General features: G+C 39.4%; 1 protein-coding gene across 1 annotated transcript in view; it reads left to right on the top strand.

Annotated features, from left to right (window-relative positions):
* Window positions 1–20475, top strand: part of PRRG1 (proline rich and Gla domain 1) — a 31106-nt gene that overhangs the window by 5981 nt on the left and 4650 nt on the right. The window contains exons 2-3 of the mRNA XM_053933351.1: window positions 10392–10441; window positions 14601–14761. Of these exons, the coding sequence (XP_053789326.1) occupies window positions 10392–10441; window positions 14601–14761 (211 nt within the window). The remainder of the gene's footprint in view (window positions 1–10391; window positions 10442–14600; window positions 14762–20475) is intronic.

Genomic DNA, 20475 nt, shown 5'->3' with positions numbered 1-20475 from the left:
TTACATCTTCAAACACAGTTAATTGCACACAAAATTTGACACATCAATTTGGCATGTGAGTTTTAGGAACTTCAATATGAACATCCTCTGAATTGTTTTTGTTACATACATTTTTGTGCTTCCTACTCAGGCAGAATGGGTTTTACTGACTCCCTTTATGAGGAGTAGATGAGCAACAGTAGAATTATTTTAGTTTTGGGAGCTGCTCTAGTGTTTTTACAGTGCTGGAAAGTGCAAAAAATTGTTTATAAGTATGACCTGATATTGGTAGGTATGGATTTATGCTGTGTGATTGATCAGCTGTGACTTAGAGCCTCACTGTGATCCTTATTTCCTCACAAATGACAGCTTGAATCAGATGTTAGTTCACCTTCCAGTGTTTTCTCCAGTTATGATGCTCAGAATGCCTCTGTCCTCTAGGTCAGTGTTCTTCCTCTAGGAAAACTGCCATGAATTTAAGCTTTTCTACTGCTTGGCAGTAGTTGATTGTTGATTGGAAGGGACCGTGAGTAAAACTGTTGGACTAGAGGTCACAAGGGATGCCAAACTAGCTCCCTGGGAGGTTGCCTTTGGTGGCAGATAGAGTCTGGAAAGTTCACACTTCCTTTCTGTGGCTGTCCTGGGGAGCAGAGAGCAGAGGGAGGTCAGTGGGAGAGGGACAAAGCTGAAGTGCAGAGCACAGAACTGCATCAGCCACGTCAGGGGGCTGATCCCCAGAGAAGGGTGGGTGGCAGTGGCAGCAAAGGAGGAGAAATTATTTTACTCCTCTTCAAGGCTGAAGTCAAAACATGTTTTGCTATACCCTAAATGTGTAAATGAGCTTTGTGGGTAGGTTTGTTCAAATCCTACTCAGAAAAAAAAAAATTAGGTGCAATGCAGTAAAATAATGTGTGCATCTTCATGTGTTTGGAAATTCAGGTAAAGTTATGTGAGAAATAATGGATGTGGGTGTTGAGAGAGGGGAATAAGAGTATTTAGTATTTAAAATTTACCTTTTTATTCCCCTGATTTGTAGGGCTCTTTACCCTTCTGTTTTACTGCAGCTGCTCTGTGGATTCTGATAGTGTACAACTTTCTGTATGGTCTCTTTATGCAATTCCCCAGTGTGATAGAAAACTTAATAAAATCTCTAAAGGATTTGTGCCTCATTATCTTTTGCCTAGTTACCATATAATTCAATAAGATGAAATATGTGTTTATGACTCTTTCATAACTTCTCTGCAATTTGATTTTTGGTTGACTGGAAAATCCCATTAAAACATGCTCTGAAGTGTTGTCATATATGCATTGCTTCAGGGGAGGACAGGCAGGGTGGAAATTTATATTAAAGCATGCTGACGGTGTGTAAAGACTTGGAAGAGAAGGCTTTGTTTGCACATTTCACAAGCTTAGTTTAGCACTTCACAAAGGAATTACTTTTTATTGGTTTGGGGTTAATTTTTTCTAAATTAAATGGGGTGTTAGACATTGGCCTACCAAACAAGTGCTAAATATAGTTTCTGTATGGGGCAGAATATTGCCTCGTCACAGAAAAACAAAGTAAACTTCATTAAGTAGTAATCTTATGTTTGCTGTAAAATTATTGCACACAAAGATGCCAATGTGAAATTACCCAGGTTCCCTTTTACTGCAAAAATTGACATTCTGAGATCTAGAATCTTTCTGGGGTTTCTTAACAGCTACTTGAAAAATACTGGTAGTTTAGAGGTAGTCTGATTTTTAAAAGTAGCTGTTGCTGCTTGCCTTTCACAATATTGTAATAATTACAAAAAAAACTTCAGTGAGTTGTGGAAAACCTTTTTCAAATGTATGGAATTGTCAGGTATCTCTTTTTCTGTGGAAAGGGCAGACTTGAATATTGGATACAGATTAATAGAGTTGGAGGCTGTATTTTGTACAGCCAGTTTGTGTTATTGGAAAATCTGTAAAGGTATTATTTGTGACACTTGGGTCATGGTTTTGCTTTATAAGCTGTGTTGGGGAAGAAAGTACCTGTAGGAGTTTCAGAGCAGGATAAATGGTACATCCTTAGCTTTGATCTTGTGACCTTTTCTGAGCAGACAAACACTGTATCTGTAATGAAATGACATTTTTGTGAATGGACTGTGCCCAGAGACTGTTCCTTGGCCCTTCTCTCTCATGTCTAGAGAGGTATAATCTAACATAAAGGTAGTACTCTTTAGTTTTTTTTTTTCCTTCCCTACCTAACCCATATATGCTTTTAAAAGGCAGAAAGCACTGTTGTACTCTGCTGTCTACTTAGTATGAATGCCTTGATGTGTTGATTTGGGAGACCAGAGGCAATGAAAAAGAGAGATTGTAGGTAGTGAGTAGGACCTTTAAAGAGACCACATGCCATCTACCAACTTGATTTCTGGTTGTGTCATGGTGTTATGTGCTGATATTTACTCCTCTGGTCCTAATCCAGTTTTAAACCACTTTGGAGAGGAACTGGATGTAGTTACCCATTTCATACTGAGCTCCTCTCCTTTCACAGCCAGGTAGTTACCAATAAAAGCTACATCGGAGAATTGCATAATCACCAAATCTCACCCTTATTGATTTCTTGTTTAGTTTAATAGTTTTAATCTATTTCTACTTTTGTCCTGAGCAGCATCCTATGGTAGCAAGTTCCATGAATTATGCATTGTGTGAAATTTCAGGTCCTTTGGCTGATTTACATCCATGTCAGCTGTCAGTTGGTACCCTCCAGTTTCTCACATTGTGAGAAGTAATGGTTGGCTGCAATGTGTTGCATGTGTTACAGTTAGATCAGCTGAATGTCTGCCTTCTCTGAACTGAGAGGTTTGTTATACAGCGATGATTTAAAAAAGAAGGATATTTTCCTTCTTTCCAAATAAATAGCAACATGTAATTTTTCATCCATATACAATGCAGTTTTCAGCTGAAGTTGAGAGCTGCTGACTATTTCTCAGTTTGTTGTCTGTAAAACATCAGGAGATGGTCTGAACTACAAAATCAAAGCTGGCTTGTTTGTAAACTAGAGAACAGATGCAAATGTTTCGTTTGTATGAAAACAGGGACAGAATAGAGGAGGAAAATAAGATAAGTGCTCGTTCAAAGCTCCTAATTTAGGGAAGCTGTGAGTGAAAACATTCTGCAGTATTCTGATACAGTTCATGTGAGATTTTTTCTTAAAAAGTGCTAGCAGGTCCATTGATTATTTTATATTACTATAAATTTAAAAAAATACATTATAGATATTCAATAAGCAGCTGTCACTATACTAGTATAACGCAAGATTTTATCAATGCATTATGTAACACTTCAACCACCTGTAAATGTGTGCCAAAGGGATCATGTACTTTCTCTGGCTTATTATGTATTGACTTTATGTGTTACTTTTTTATTTTAGAATCTGGTAACATTTTGGAGAGGAAGCTGCAGAAAGTATCAGTAATGCTGATCATAAACTGGCTGTTAATTTTGTAATCTGCAATTGTGAGTTTCCACTCCTTAGGGGGTGTGGGAAGAATGTGCTTTTGCGGGGGGCGGGGGGAGGTGAGGGCTGGCTAGGTTCTCTCATAGTTCCTGGATTAGCTGTCCCTGTGTGTCTCTTTTTCTGGCATTTCTGAGAAACTACTCCAGTATTTCAGAGTTGTAGCCTTAGACTGGGCCCTGTGGTGTCCTGTGTATTAGCAGGATATAATTTCCGCTTCAAGAACGTAATTTTTGAAGACAGAAGACAAGCACATAGACTGCTTCAGAAATCTCTTTGACTGTGGTGAGATTTTTTTTTAAAGGTTTTATTGTTTAATTTGTTTGTTTTTTAGTTTGATGGAAGCCTCACATTACCTTTGTCAACTTATTCATCAGAGTAATTTTGTAGCCTCACAGAAAGCTTTTTCCAAACATTTACTATCACCCCATAACAACCTTTGACTCTTTCCTGAGAAATCATTTTTATAGAGGTTCCTTCCTCCACTACTTACTGCTGTGAGTGTGGTCATACAGTGCACATTGGGTGTATTTGCAGTAGCATTTTTGTTCAGATTAGGATTCTTCCAATTGTTACTACCACTTCCTATGCTTTGGTTTGCACTGCAGAAACATTTCAAAACACTCAGACTGAGATATTTTTGAATGAAGGTAAACCAGAAGATAAACTCTAAGAGCTGCAGTCCCACTGCCAGACAGTGCTCAGCTCATGGAAGCAAATTAGAGCCACCCCAAAGTAGAATTCTTGACCTGTGTTGTGTAAGTGTTGGGTCCTCAGCACCAGCTGTTTAGCTCTGCAGGTGCACTCCTAGTGCTCTGCATTCCTAGCTAATGTGAGTGTAGTCAGGATAGAGATCATTATTATGCACTTAGAGGTTATTATTCATGGCCACTGTAATTGCTTCAGATAGAGTCCAGCTATTCAAGCCTAAGTTAGAATAGATGATATCCAAGTGGCTGACAAGTTTGATTTGTCAGCTGGCACTCAAACACTAATTAGGGCAGGGAGCACTAGATCTAGAGTCAAGCTGTGTTCCTGTCTCTGTTACCTTTTCACCTTTCCCACTATTAATCTGACTTCCCCTCCATTCCCTAACGTGCTTACCCTTGTTATCCAGCTGCTACTCCAAATCACAATATTCTAAGACCTCACGTATGCTGGCAGTGCTCTTTCCCTGTTCTTATCTCTTTAACCTACTTGAGTTGCCCCCTTGCAAAGGGCTGTGGGGCTGTGCCTGGTCCTGGACACGGTGTTTGCTTCCTGACTGCTGACTTCCTGCTGGCAAAATAGATAATGGTTTCCAGCTGCCAAAGGCACCGTGACTGCTGAGATAACTGCTGCAACTGGAAATCCCATCTTCATTCACTGAGAGCATTAATGGGTTTTCTCTGTGCTTCTTGGTCATTGATTTTCATGGAAAATGTGTGGGAGCACGGAAAAAAATCTCAGTGTCAGATTCAGTTAAAAGGTACTGGCAGAGGAACAGAATGTGGAATAGATAATTGACATAGCATCAGTTTTGTGTCCAAACAAAATCAGGATAAAAACACATCCTACTGTGAATGCTTTGTTTAATTGGTCATCATTCTCACTTTAAAAAGGAGAGTAATTGGTTATTGTTATATCAGCATTTCAATGGATTATCAAGTTAAATGCTCTAAATTTGAATTCCTAAGGCATAGGAGATTGTATAACCTAAAGCAATGTCTCCTGACAGTAGCTTGCAGAAGAGTGAGGTATCTGAAATTCTACAGGCTGCTCAGAAAGGCATGGTCTCTTGAGGATTTGTGGAATTCTGATTTCCACACAGATGATTATGTAAGTGTTCAGTTATGCCTCCCAGGAACTGCCTCACGTGGTCCCCAGGAGTTTTAAAACAATGCAATCCACCAAAATTCTCCCTCTCTGTAAAGAATTTTGTTACTTCTCCTGCCAAATGTCCTGCTTGCCAAGATGTATCAGGAGAATGTTCTTGTTTGGTTTTTAAAGGGAGGGGAAGGAAGAGATAGCTTACCTTATAGCAATTCCCCCTTTGAACCTCTGGAACTATCCAGAAAATAACCAGCCAGAATATTGCCACAGCTTAAACAGAACAAAAAACACTGAGTGAAGAAGGGGGAATTAAGTTGGGGCAGAAGCTCAGACTCAGTCTCTCCAGCTGCAGTTCTGTCCAGCTGCAGTGCTGAGGAGCTTCCTTCTCTCTGCTCACAGGGTGGTGTTGTGCCCTGTGCGTGCTCATTCTGTGAGTAATGATGTTTCACTGGGTTTAGGGTGCAGTGGCAGTCTGCTAAGTACAGGTTCCTCTTAGTGATCTGGTCTGTGGTTCTGGGTGCTTAAATTAATGATGATGTTTTATAATGCTGGGATCAAATAGCATATACAAAGCAGAAGGTTTTTCAGATCTGTTTTACTCTTGTCCCATGTAGTGTGAGGTGGGATAAATCTTTTGCATCCTCGTCTGACAGAGTACTTTCCAAAGTGTTCCCTCCCTCTCTATTCCCACTGAATTCCCTGGAAAACCTTGCATTTGCAAGCAAACTGATCTCAATAATGCAGGATTCTCCCATATCCTATGGAATTCCTGTTGAGAGAAAAATTAATCTATTTTTCCAGCATTTGAATCAATGTAAATTCTTTGGTACACTTTTCCTGGGGAGAAAGCTCTTTGGAAGTAGATAACTGTAAATGAAATTGTACTCTTTCCAAGCATGTAAAAGACATGGTGCCAGTGGGATTTTTAGGTAGGCACATGATACATTCTGTATAAATGACTGTCAGATAATTAAATAGCTACACAGGAAGTCAGATTGATAATGTTTTACTATTTCTTCTAAACAGACCTCCCCAGGTGTGTTCCAGGTGTTGCATTGCAGCTGGTTTGGGACTGAGGAGCTAGAACAGGACTGTTTATTTTTAGACTGAATGTCTACTGATGTTTTAGTTAAGTGTCCCTGGAATGGACCTGGTTTCATTAAAAGCACCAGAAGAACCTAAATATTGATAGCTTTAAGAAACTATGTAGCTCTTGGGCTTCATGAATTGTACAGATTACAAAACTAAAGTTAACAGCTGTACCACTTGTCAGAGTTCTGTTGCAGAATGGAAAAAAGCCACTTGCCCCTTCCATACCTGGATACTGTCATGCACATCCCTCCCCAACTGGGAGAGGAGCAGGGGGCCTTGCAGTATTTTAAGTCCTTTTTAATACAGCAGGTAAGAAACTAGGTGAGGAAAAATATTGCAGCTTCTTTACATTAGCCTTACTTTCCCTTCCCCTTCTCCTCCCCTCCCTTAAGGACTTGCTTTGTTCTCGATGTTCTGTATCCTTGGAACACAGGACAGTGAGGGAGAACAGTGCAGGCAGACTGTGTGCCCTCAGTCAGATCCTCTGTCCTTTAATGGTATGTGCTGCACACAAGTTGCCATTAAGCTTGAAGTCAGGAAATGTACTCAGAAGAGGTGTGTTCCTGCCAGCCAAACATGGTTATCCTAATAAATGCAACAAAATCCTGCAGAAACACTGTCTTAAGATAGCAGCTTTTAATGCTGAAATTAGTTACCTTCCCAATTTGAGAGATTGTCGCTGCTAGAATATGATTGCCACCTTTGGAATTATGTATACAAATATTCTACGCTTTATGCTTATAAATAGTGTATGCAAGATTTGGGTACTTGCAGAATTGAGAAGAAGAATATTTAGGTTAGTTGTGGAAAGAAATGTATAGCTTGGTTTGTTATTTCAGTATTAATTCTTCTTTTGTGCAGGATGTTTCTCTTGGTAAGAGGCTGCAGCGTGTTGGTGATGAGCAGGGTACTGCTGGCAAATAGCAGGGGTGGTGTTGGTGTGTCTCCTGGAGTATCTCACAGGCTTTAGAATTCAGTGTTCCCACTGGGTCATTATAATTCCTACTAGAAGTGTGTGGTCCATTGTTTTTTGTTTTGTTTTTTAAGCATTCTACAAGCAGGCAGTCAGGAAAGGTCACGTGTTGGTTGGATCAGCTGCCATTAACTCAGAATTGGACATTCAGCATGGGTATAGAGCTATACAGCTGTCCACTGTGTTGTCACATATCTAAGGTGATATATAACCTCATAGAAGATGGATAGAAGAGGGATTCATGAAACAACAAATTTTGGTGTTTCAGTAAGGTTTGTGAAGACTTAAAAGCAGGAAACTAAGTAAAGAGTTGGACAGAGGAATAAATGAGTCAGTAAGTCAGGATGCTTCTGTGGTGTGACCAGCCCTCTTCTGCTTTATTAGCTGGCTTCTGATGGTAAAAAAGGTTTTTGTACTTGTCTTTGTTCAATCCCTTCTTCCAAGTCACCTTTGAACTATTTAGTCAGTTTGAACCAAGAGTGTCACAGTAGAGGACTAAAGTATAATTAAGCTCCTTTCCTTTAGGGGAAGGGACTGTTAATAGAGGGTCAAGTTGTGATTTGTGGGAGCTTGGAAATGAAGAAGTCTGAGAGTAAAGTCAGGAGAGCACAAAAAAAGCCACGTTTGTCGGAGAATGGGCAGAATTAGTTCCAGGGAGCTCTGAATACTTGTAACTGCTGTAAAAATCTAATGTGGATTGATGAAGGGAAGTTTCTGCACTACAGCCATTGACTGAAAAGCTATATTTGATATTTCCTGGAGAAGGACATACAATTTCCTTCTGTAATGAAGGAGGTAAGTGTAAGTAATGTAAGTAATGAAGGAGGTAAAGTGAAACATAATTTGTGTTCTGCAGTCACTTCAGCAACTATTTTGTCACTAGCCCCTAATAAAATTGCCTCTGAAGAAATTAAAAAGGTATTTTACCTTCTCTGTTTTCTTTTTTCTTTTCCCTTTGTTTTCCTCAGTTTCCCAACCTGTGAGTCAGTGTTCTGGTGTTCATTCCCAGAGAATATGATATGCCAAGTACCAAGTGCTAAGTGCCAAGGCAGAGGCAGTGACTTGCACTGCTCCTGGTGGAAAACATCCCGTAGCAGGGGGGAGGCACAAAGTCCCCTTTTTCCCAACACATTTCCAAGTAGGCAGAGCCAACAGAGAGGTTGTGACTCATGGATGTGGGTGCTTGTGTTCTGTCTTGGGTTTTTGGTTTTTTTTTTATTTTGAATGTTGTAGCACTCCACATTCTAGTTCTGTTAAAAGGGTGAAACATTAAAGACTAACTGAAATTTATTACAAAAAAATGACCCCATTCAAGAGGGGAAGCATAGGAAAGGTATATTTAATTCACTGCATTGCTGCCACTTGACAGAACAAGGGAGCACTCATGGCTGCTGCCTCTTCTATTGATGTGTGTGTGTTTATTTGGGGGGCTGTTGCTAAACCAGCTGACTGAAACTGGTGGGTAATAAATGGTGAAAGAAAATAATAACGTAACGGGTGAAGAAAATAGACCACTAGCCAAATCTTTCATGACCTGTTTCTTTTAATAAGTTTAGCGGTTTCTTCATCACAGGTATTTGGGTTGTGACAATGTGACTAATCATTAAATTACACTAATTTTATTTTCATTCAAGAAGCAAAGGGCAATGATCACTTGTTTTGGCATAGAGTAGTCTGCTAAGATAAATTCTGGCTATTAAAAGAGGTTTTATATACATTCTGAAAAAAAAAATGAATCCCTCTGCTTCTGTCAACCTACAATACTTAGTAGCAACAAGCTGAAAACTATGGTGGTGAGATTTCAGAGTGCCTTAATGTCTGCTCTTTATTCACATTTATTCACCTTTACAGAGGTTTGATGAACTTGCTTTAAAATCAGTTTGCTCCTTCATCCCTCGTCTTGCAGTGCCACTCCTACAGTTTAGTTAGCAGGCTGGGATGTCTTCATGGAGCACCATTCCCCTCAGCATGCAAGTACTGCAGTCTGCTCTTGCATGACAAGTTATGGTGTTGGGCAGGCCAGGCTGGGAACATTAACTTTCCCTCTTTGTTTATTACAACAGCCATGGCCAACCTTTTTTACAGAAAGGTTTGCTTATGAGGGTTTGGATTTATGGAAAGTGAGGACATCTGGGTGCTGTGATATGTTGATGTGTAACCTGGCCTCTGAAGACTGGTGCTAACCCTTAGGAGTAGGTAATTTATTAATTAAAAAAACTCTTTAACCTTGTAGTGTTCTACTTACTTGGTTAGGCAGTTGCACCTTTCTCTTACTTTGCTGAAAGCTTTTCTTTCTCTGACTTTTCCCATACCAAAAAAGACTCCAAGGAGCTGCACTACTCTTGCTTCCTCCAGATGCAGTTCTTATTGGCTCTCTGCCTGGTGGGTGCAATGAGCTTCAGGCACTTTCTCAACTGAGAGCATCTCCTTTCTGTTCTCTTTCCAATTTACAAAGAACATGCAAGTTCTTGTAGGGCAGGTTGGGATCCTCTCATGTAGTGCAAGTTCCTTTGCCAAATCGCAGGTCTTATTCTGCCCTTGAACTTTATGCAGGCATCGTGTTTTAATCAGTACCTGACTCGAATGAATTTCCATATGTTCACTCTGATTTCAAAAACCTGATCTATAGACTAAAGATAATGAGTTGACTTGATGATCTCTGCAGAGTGAATTTAAATTTTAGTTAAGGTATAAGTAATTACAGTGGAGAATGTAATGCCTTTAAAGTTCAATTAGGCAAAACAAGTTGCATTTTGTTTGAAGTTATACACACCCTCTTATTTCATATTAACATTTTTGATATCCTGAATTTGAAAAGCCTTGAAAACTGTTAAGGCATTCACCAATTCAAAGGTTATCTTTTTCTTGGTTAGTGTTCCTATACTACTGAAATCAGCCTGCATACAGTACTGGTACAACTCAAAAGAGGGGTTGATTTTGATCATGGAGTTTCGAATACTGATGTATTCATACCAGTATTTGGGAATGAAGAGAAACTTGTCCGAGTTGATTATAATTTGCAAACTCATCAGGATATTTACTCTTTGTTTACAGACTTGATATTTGCAAGTTCCCTGCCTTGACAGCAATCACCATGGATAGTGGTAAGTTTAACCTAAGATGAGTGTACATTCTCTGTTATTTTTTGTTATGGAGACAGTAACACACCCCAAAACTGTCTTCTGCTCATAAACTCAGTCTCTTTGCACAAAAGATGCCCTCTGGCATTGAACTGGCTTTGATGTTGCAGATGATGCAGAACTTTGCCCACACTGAGCTGGAGTCATGCAACTGTTCTGACAGGTATTATTTGCAGACCATAAAAATCATCACAAACTTACTGTTGCCCTTTGAAAGCTGGCTGCAGAATGAAGACCACAGAGCTGAATTTCCAGCACTGAGTACTTTAGTTTTAACTGGTTTTAAGCTTGTCTCTGTAACTCCCGATTCTCAGAGCAGGAGTCACTTTTTAAACTTTGTAGGTAAAAGCACAAATTAAACCAAATGGATTTATTAAGATGACCTACAGAAAGATTTAATAGCAGCAGCAGCTTCAAATTTAGAGCTAAAATGTTTAGTTTTACTATTTAGTGGTGATTTTAGTCTGCTTAGATGTTGGTGAGGAGTCAGAAAAGAAAGCTCAATACTAGTCTCAACAGAGCTGGTTTTGGTGTCCAGGCTGCCCCGGGCTTTGCTTCGGCAGCACTTCAGTGTCTCAGAATACTTTTCCCACACTGCTGCTCCCTGTTCCCTCTGTCACTACAGACCTAAAGCCTTTTTCTTTTTCCTGTGACAGCTTCAGCTGGCAGGCTGCAAAATATTTATCCTCTTGTGTCTGTGCCTGGCTCCAGTTTTGATTGAATTTCACCTTGGTAGAGTATCCATTCACTACTAGGATAGCAGGCAGGCTTTCCAGAGGATGTGTAATAAATTGATCTGTGTTTTTCTCTTCAATAATAATAAGTGAAACTAAGTCTTTGGAAGCTTTCAGATACATAAAAACTTGGTAAAAGCCAATTATTACAGTTACATCCAGAGCACCAGCATGTCTGAAGAAGTGATGTATTCAAATTAATTAAATATGGTAGTTGTATAACTTCATCTATATCCTACAAAAATTGGGGAAGTAGAAGAGACTTTGGATGACTTGTGTCTTATATAATGCCAAAATAATGATTTTGACTTTTCTTTTATCTTTTACCTGCTAGTTAATCTCCTTAACAAAGTGAAAAAGTGACTTATCTTGCTTCATTCCATTATTCTTACACATGCAAGTCTTCCCTGATTATGTTGTGCTCCACAGTAACATCTGCAGTGAATTCAGCCATGCTGTGACTTAGCTAGGTGGGCATCCAGCCCAAGTGGGCTTTTTGCACACTCTTATCCTACTATAGCTGAGTATCTACATGATTATGGTCCTGGAACACTAAGAAGTCAGAATGGGTTCTGCAACATGGTTCCATTATGTTTCTTTTTAAAGATTCATCAGGCAGTGCCTGATTCTCATTAAATCCCTGTATTTCAATTGCAGGTTTTTATTTCCTTGATACATTTGTATTGACTTCTCAATAGGATTTGAAGTCACTAGGATTATGCAAAGCATTAAAAATTTCACATCCAAACAAACAAGTTAATATACTTCATTTTTATTTCCAGCCTTGCAGGGTCAAAAGGTATTCCTGGTCTAGACTAGCCAGAGATTATTTGTCAGATACATTCATAATTATGATGGGATGCAGTTTATTTTCCTCAGCAGGCTTTTTTTGTCTCTGTAGCATGTGCATTTTGTATACTGTATTGTGAGAGAAGACAGACCTCCTGAATATGAGTTGTTAAATAAAATGAGTTGTTTGGGGGTTTAGATATTCATATATTTTCCATTCTTGAACTGAATTAACATTTTGTTGTTCTTCAGTAATGCATTTCAGAAATGTATGGTTATTTCCTTTTGGAAAACTAAAGTATTACCTAAAAACTCATACCAATATATATCAAATGGAATATTTCTTAACATACCAGTTTTTAAACCTTTTTTATCTTTGGAAATTGGAAAGTGCACACAGAAATAAGTATTTGTATCTTGTTTCTGAGAGCCAGAATCTGTAAATCAGGGTATTTACAGCTACCTGCATTTGCCTGGGTTTCTTTTCCTTCTGATACAAAGCTGTCGTCATTTCCCTCATTGCAATTTTTGTGGATGGATTCCAGCCATGAAATGAAATTCCCTAAGTTTTATCTGCTGGAGGAAGGGAAACTTAATTTATAGTGCATTATCTACTCTTCAGTGCCTCTACATATGGACACTCTCAAGAGAGTCTGGCCTGACACTTGTTCCCTTCAGGAACGCCCATGAGGAGTTGGGAGAAGTAGGAAAAGCACTTGCAGTCCATCCCTGGGCATGGCTGTGTGCTGCATTCCTGATATGGATGAATCGTTCAGCTCATCACCTTGAGGTGATCACTGAGGCATGAGGCTGAAAGAAACCAAATTATTCAGGCCTAGAGGGAAGTGAGGGGAATTGTGTGGAAAAAAAGCCATCTCTTTTTCTTCCCTTTAAGAAGAGATTTCTGAGTATTAGTTTCTGTGTTATGTAGTTAATGAACTTGCACTATAGGAGATGTCCATGTGCTCACCTGTGGTGCTGAAGAAAACCAAATTTGCAGTAGGTGCAGTTGCAGGGCTGGATGCACTGAGCCCCTAGCATCATCTTGAGCAGGGTAATTTGTGTGATGCATGCATGTATGTAATGTATTCAGCTGGAAGCTTAGGAGTCAGTGGTGTTTTGGAATTCAATCTTCATATCTTATAATCCTTTGCAAAAGGAAGATCACTGTCTAATGATTTGTAACCAAGCTGTGACTGACTGACTCTGGCTGGATGCCAGGTGCCCCCAAAGCTGCTCTGTTACCCCCCTCCACCATGGTCTGCACCGTGGGCTCCAGGAGAATCTCAGCTCTGGCACCTGGAGCCCCTCTTCCCCTTCCTTCTTCACTGGCACAGAGTAATTTTCTAGCAGCTTCTCACAGAAGCCACCCCTGTAGCCTGGCCATGGATATCCATTACAGTAGTATATCACAGACATTAAACAAGTTGAGATTAGTTATGCCTAATTATGCTAATCAGTGCTGGCAAATACCACCACATGTTTCTAAAGCAAAAACACAGTTCCCTTGCTGCCCTCCTTTTATAACATTAAAAACCTGATGATTAAGGGGGAAAAAAACCCCTACAGACTAACTGCAAATGAAGCAATGCACAAATGATTGTGTAAGCCAAGAAAGTGCTACAAATGCATTAGTGTGGCAGTGCATTGAATCATTATCCCCTCTTGCTGGCACTCGGAGCCCAAGAACAGTGCAGCACTGACTTGATGTTCCTTCTTCCTGACCTGAAATACCTGGAGAATTCCTGCATCATTCACTGCAGATGTACCTCCTGGGTAATTCAGGCTGATGGAATCCAAACTGTTCCCAGTTACTGCATATGCAAAAATCCTTGGATTTGATGGAAAGCTGGAACATCAGAAGAAAAGACATTGCTTCCAGCTTTCCTCCTTGGACAGCAAACTAAGGGGAGCCAATAAAGAATACCTGTGTGAGAACATTGGTTGCCTTTTAGGATTGCTTCATTTGATTCATCAAATAAGATGAGGTTTTCTGTATGGTTCAAAAAATAGAGAGAGGCTACTTCCCCTCACACCCTCAAAAGAGCTCTCATTTCATGGTTGAGAGTTCTGGAGTGAAGGGAGCAAGTCTGCTTCAAAGTTGCTTAAGAAAACTTACAGACCTAAACATTGATAAATGCAGCTGTCTGGTGTTTGTGACTCTGGGTAATAGTCATAAATATTTATATCAAAAACTTTAGAGCATTCTGGCTGTGATGCTCTCAGGCAGTTGCAAATATCATTTTGGATGTTGACAAGCAGGATTTGTTTGTTCTGTGTCAACTTGAGCTGAACATGTGTCTGTCTCTTCCAAAGACTCTTCTTGGGCACCAGCTTCAGTCTTGTTTCACCACGCATGACTATGATGCTGAACTGAGGTCTGTGCATTCACGACATTTTAGCAATAACTACTGAAATTGTAGGTCCAGCTACTTACCACAGTGAGCAAAACTAGGAAAGGCCTTTTATCAAATCAAATAAAGGGGAAGACTTTGAAAAAACTTTTTCTCAAAGGCATGTTTTCTTGGAGCAATTCTAGCATGAGGTTTTGAGTGTCTATTTTAGAAGTGACGTTTGTTGACTCTCGTCTTCTTATTCAGTGTTCTTAACAGAGGACAAAGCCAACTCTGTGTTAAAAAGATACCCAAGAGCCAACACCTTTCTGGAAGAAATAAAGCAAGGTGACATAGAACATGAATGCAAAGAAGAAATCTGTAGCTATGAAGAAGCAAGAGAAGCATTTGAAAACGAGGAAAAAACGGTATGTTTTGCTGTGTATGTTAAAGATGGGTGGGGTGTACTTACACTAAACTTTTGGGTGCGCTGAGTGCTTGTGTGTTTTTCAACGTTGCATTAGATTTGGTTTTTGCACAAGGAAATTGTACTGGCGAGGCCAGTGATTTAGTGTCCAGAGTGGCACTGGGAGCCTTGCAGGTTTCTTCTGAAATTTACACGGGTGACACATTCCACTAGTCAATGGCTGAGCTCTACATCAAAAAATAACAGTGTATTAAGGCATACTGGACATTTTAAGTTCTTGGCATCTTTTTGGTGGTGTTGATGTGTATCTCACACATAGCTAGGGAGATGGGTAAGGCTGGCATGAGAATTTTCTGGTTCATTAAAATGAAGTTGTAGGACATGTGGTGTCCCTTCAAAGCTGCTTCTTTCTGAAGCTGTGAAGTGCCTGCACACATGTGTTTTTACCTCTCAAACTTGACTTGGCATGACTATTCCTACCTAATGATAGCTCGTTGTGCAATTAAAAATAATGTGTACAATGAGAAAATTTGTATAAACTTCTAACACCATATCACTTCTGCTTTTTGTTCCAGTCAATAGAGAAAACATAACCTAAACATGTTGTCTCTCAGCTTCTCTCTCCCATTTAGGAACATTTTATGATATGGTAATTAGCATTTCCCTTGCAGAGGTATTTGGGAAGTAGTAAAATAGAAATAATTACATTTCTTTTCTGCCACAAGTGTTGAAGGAGCTTTCAATAAGGTCCTGACCTTTTATCCATTTCCACTACAGTATCCTTTTTCCCTGGCTGCTGTATTCTGCTGTGGGGAGTTGCTAATGGGTCAGGCTCTGCTAATGTGCAGTGGTGCCTGACCAGCCTCATGTACTTGGGCTTTATTTAGTGCATTGTCCCCCAGCAGTATCCATCCACACAGCCACTTAGTGATACTTAACATCCGTGTCCCAGGGGAAGGGAATGGATGCAGGAGACTGGGAACATGATATAGTGTATGTAGAGAAATACAGGATCAAAGCTTTCATAGTATAGATAGACTGGAATTCAAATAGGGGCTGTAGCTTATTTATCTCATTATAACTTTTTGTCTAATCTGTGTATTTTTTATCTTGTCTGATTGCTTCTTTGTTTTTCTGCAGTCTTCTGGGCAGGTCTGCAACATGCAGATTTGCAATATTAAATGAATATCGAGCAGTTCCCTCAAGTTATTTTTGGCACATGAGTTTTTAATTAGCATTGTATGTCAAGTGTGCATACATGCCATTCATTATTTTCAAGACAGGCTTGGGGATTTTGACAGATTCAGAATTACTATTTAAAACTATAAAGGTAGTTATAAAGATAAAACTATTACGTTAGGCTAGAGCCAACAGGGAAGAATTTGCAGGACTTTGTGGGTAAAATAGAATATGAAATTCTGTGTTGACAAATGTAAATGCATGTGGAGGAATTGAGGACATTCATTATAATATATGATTGGCTCTGAACAGAATTTGGGAACAAGATCTGAATTTCAATCTATGAAGACTTCAGTTTAATGCTGAGCAGTTAAACAAAATCAAAACAAAGGACCCTGAGTTCTAAGAATGTGAAATAAAGGAAAAGGGATTAAATAAAGAGCTTACCCACATCTTGAATGTGTCCAACTCTCATCTCCCTATCTCTTTAAAAGTAAATTAGTAGGTGAGGAAGGACCAGAGAAGTGTGACAATTGATCAAAGATATGGAAAGACTTGTATAACAACAACAGATTATAAAATAATTGAATCAGGGAATATGTGATGATGTCTGTGAGATGAAGGCTGAGCTGAGGTCAGTCACTTGCCATCCTTCTGATAGCACACCTGAGAGGACCTCAAAGGAAACTGGAAAGGTGCAGGTTCAAAGCAAATAGAAGTCTCTCCTCACCACAGGTAATGGAGCTGTGGACTGCCTTGCCACAGGATGTCTCAGATCCTAAAAGCTTGTTTAGGTTCAGAGAACAGTGATGTGAATGAAGGGAAGTTAAATCAGTCTGGAACCATTAATTAAAAGGAATCAACTTTGGCTAGTGGAAGCTCTTGAGGCACAAATACCTGAAATCTGGGAGAGTATCCCTGCCTGCTTGTGTTTGAACTCTTTCAGCAGTCTCTAATGATTACTGTCAGAGAAGTTAACAGATAAGGTGAGCCCTAGGTGTGACCTTGTAAAGCTGTTTATTGGTGGTGCCTGTAGCCTGCAGGCAGCACTGCATGTGGTCACTGGTCAGGTGTCAGAGGTTGTTGGGAGGCTCAAAGATTTATTCAAAGGTTACTGTGCTAAGTATCTGAGTGTGATTGTAGCACTGATGTTAATTTAATTTCCATTAAGTCATTTTTTTTAAATTAAACTGCATGAAGATTTTAAAAGCTGGAAGTCAGAGATTTTCATTCCTATTGCAAATTTCCAGTGAATTTTAAATATTGCAAAAATTGCCAGGTTCTCTTTGTTGCTTTATTCAAGCAAAACAAATTAACTACTGCTAAAAAGCTTAGTAAGCAACTCAAAATTTGTCAACACCAGATCTAAAATTATATGATCGAGTAGGACTTCCATTGTCACTCTGTGTAATTATGGATGCTGGATAAATATTCATAAGAGAATCTTTTCCTGCTACTTGAAACTGCGGGCAGACCAGAAAGGAAGAGTGTAGCAGGTGGACTCACTTCCCCTTATTGGCCTGTTCTCACCCTCTGCATGGTGAATACCAAGCAATCTTCTGACTGGCTTATTATCAGTCTACCTTTAAAACAAGTCAGGCAATTGACAAAGAATCATTTGAGGATGACAATGCTGCCTAATGTAGTAAAGGCCTCCCCTGAGTTTCTCAAGAGAGTGCAGGTCTTGACTTCCTTGTGGATCCCTTATTTGATTCAGCATTCAGATCCAACTAACTGATACTGACTCTGTTCTGAGAAGTATTACAAATGAAGGGGAAACAGAATTCTGGAAAATTTTGCTGTAACTGTCTTTGGGATGCCTTTGAGAATTCCTTTTCATTATTTCAAACTGGATTTTCCAAAGCACTAAGGTACATTCAGAAAAATAGCTCTTGGCAGGAATATATGTTAGATGTTTTCTAAGTCTTTTCCATTGCAGTTATCTGATTCTGTGGCCCGCTTAAGTTTTTCAGCCTTATAAGGCTTTTACACCTGGTATTCCCAGTTGTACAGCACTCAGGGATAAATGATTACTGAAGTGCCCTTTTCATTAATCACAAGTTAGTAATTTTGTCAAGCAGAAAGTCCTTTCTGTTGTTAGTTAAAGAGACCAGTAATTGTGGGAGGGATGTTTGTGCTGGGAGTTTTCCAGCTTATAAGTTACTCTTTAACTTTGTGTATGAATTTTACAGATACTTTGTAAATTTTCAGTCTTCCCCCTCTTGGTCTTTTTCAAACAGTAGTTTTTTACAAACAGCAGTTTGTACAAATCCTCACACTGTGTAAACTCATCAAAGTTGTCTGTGGCTTTGTTGGGCAGGATTTGACTCTGACCAGATGTCTTGTCCTCCTCCTGCACCATCCCTTTACTCTGCAGTGTAGCTGTGGGTGGCAGAGCAGAGGGAGAGCTTGGCAGCTGTGCAACTGAGACATGAAGGATGCATTTCCTGCAGTTCTTGTCAATTGTGGCAGTCTGGGGCTAAAAGTCTTTCTACTTCTCTAGGAGAGCTGACTTGCAAAAATGCAAGCTGGAAACCCAGGATCTAGTATGCTAATAAGGTTGTTTCTTGTGGGGTGTTGTGGAGTTGTTTTTTTTGGTTGGTTGTTTTTTCATTTCCCATGAAGAAGAACATTTAAAGATTTCTTTTTTTTTAATGACTAAACAAGTGTTTCTTTCTTAGTGTTTTTCATCTGTGTGCAGAAAAGTATTCTTCTGTCTATGTAAGATAGTATTTGACCTAAAGTAATTTTTGACCAGGGAGTGGGGAGTGTCTGAACTGTCTTGAGTTTTCTTTGCCTTGCACGTAAATGAAAGAGGACATTAAACTACTTTCATCCTTAAGGCAGTTTACACTCTTTTACCTCTTTATGCATCACCAAGTCAAACATCCCCAAAGCAACACACCCTATTCTGCTCTTAAGTGCCTGCCTCTCTGGGAGAACAGAACAGATTTTCTGCTGCTTTGCTGAGTAGCAGAGTGCCAAGGAGAGATGCTCTTTCTGCTTTCTGAAGATACAGAGATATTTTCTACAGCAGATAGATCTGACCTAGAAGTAACATGGAAACAATATTCAAAGACCAGTCACTATTTACTACCCTTCTATTGGAGAAAGTGCATTTTCTCTGCAGTCTGCAACACATAATAAATTGTTAGGGAGAAGTGTGATTTCTTCTTTTTCATCAAAACTACCTTTCTCCTCCAGAGAGTCTGTAAAATGACATATCCTTGCACTGTATATGTAATGACTTTCAGTAAATCTTTAAAACAAACATTGTATAGTTTTATTTCTTTGCTGCCATTGAGGCCACAGAACAGTGATGTGGGAAGTTTGGTCCCAGTACATACAGCAGGATTTCATAATCCTAATTAATCCTTTTCTGTTTTTTTTTAGTTAACAATATATTATTTATTCCACTAAGTAATCTAGTTAGCTGTATTCTTATCAAATGCAAAAGTAATAGGTATTCTTAATTCCCTGGCAGTCTGGTGGGAGGAGGGTGAGGTGTTTGGTTCTGCCAGGTTTTATCATGCAGAGATCCCAAAAACCTTCAATTATGCAGCTGGTGGCATTTTTCAGTGTTAGTTCCCCCCAAAATGCATTTTTCTGAACTCAGAACTGTTCGTTTGGGGTTCACTGTGGAACACATGTCAAGGAGGGCCCTTGTAGAGAAGTATTTAGAGTCCATCTTTCCAGTCTTTCTTGCTTTGTTTGAAGCCAATGCCACCTGACACAGCTTAGATTATTTGGACCTGAGTTCACATCAGAGATGGGCATTGTGACAATCTGCTTGTGGTGTCAAGCCTTAAAACTTAGGGAAAATGCCTGATCCTGGATTGGTGTAGGAGTTGAAATTGTTTTAGTTTTTGAATTCGCACATAGATGTAAGAACAATTGAATTTATATTTGGAAAGAAAAATTTACAGGAGAGTCAATTGTTTTATGTACATGGCATTGCTCTTAACCTGAGTAAATCCTGATCCAGAAGTGTTGATAGTGTGTGTTTTGGCCGTGGTATCCTAGTCCTGTGTTTGCACAGGGAAAACTTGACCTCCATGCTGGAGGGATTGTGCTGCTTCTGGACTCAAGCTGCCTCTGGGGTCAGTTTGGTGGCATTTGCTGTTTAATGCTCATCATGTGGCATCAGGCCTGAGCTAAAAAAAAAAGATGAATCTGATTTGTCTGTGCACAAAGTCAGTCTGCAACCTAAATAAATCATTTACTAACAACTGAGCAATAACAATTTTAATTCTACCTGGTGACTACTTTATAAATAGTTGCATGAAATATGTGCTGTCATTTAAAATTAATGTGATGCTGACAGAAGGATGAGAGGGTCAAGTCTGTGCATTATTAAAGAAAGCTAGAGTTCAGATATTCTGGCATTGACTGGGGGGGTGTCATTAATTACAGGCTTTTGGGGTTTGGGTTTTTAATTATACTACAAAATACTAAAATGTTCTAAATTATGACTATAAAACTCAGTGAAAGTGTTTCATAGTACGAGAGACATTAAAGGCAAGAATGGCTACTCTT

The sequence above is a fragment of the Vidua chalybeata genome, chromosome 2, assembly GCF_026979565.1.
Source record: "Vidua chalybeata isolate OUT-0048 chromosome 2, bVidCha1 merged haplotype, whole genome shotgun sequence".
Lineage (NCBI taxonomy): Eukaryota > Metazoa > Chordata > Aves > Passeriformes > Viduidae > Vidua > Vidua chalybeata.
Note: the sequence above shows the minus strand (reverse complement) of the source record. Positions and strands in the feature narration are given on the sequence as shown.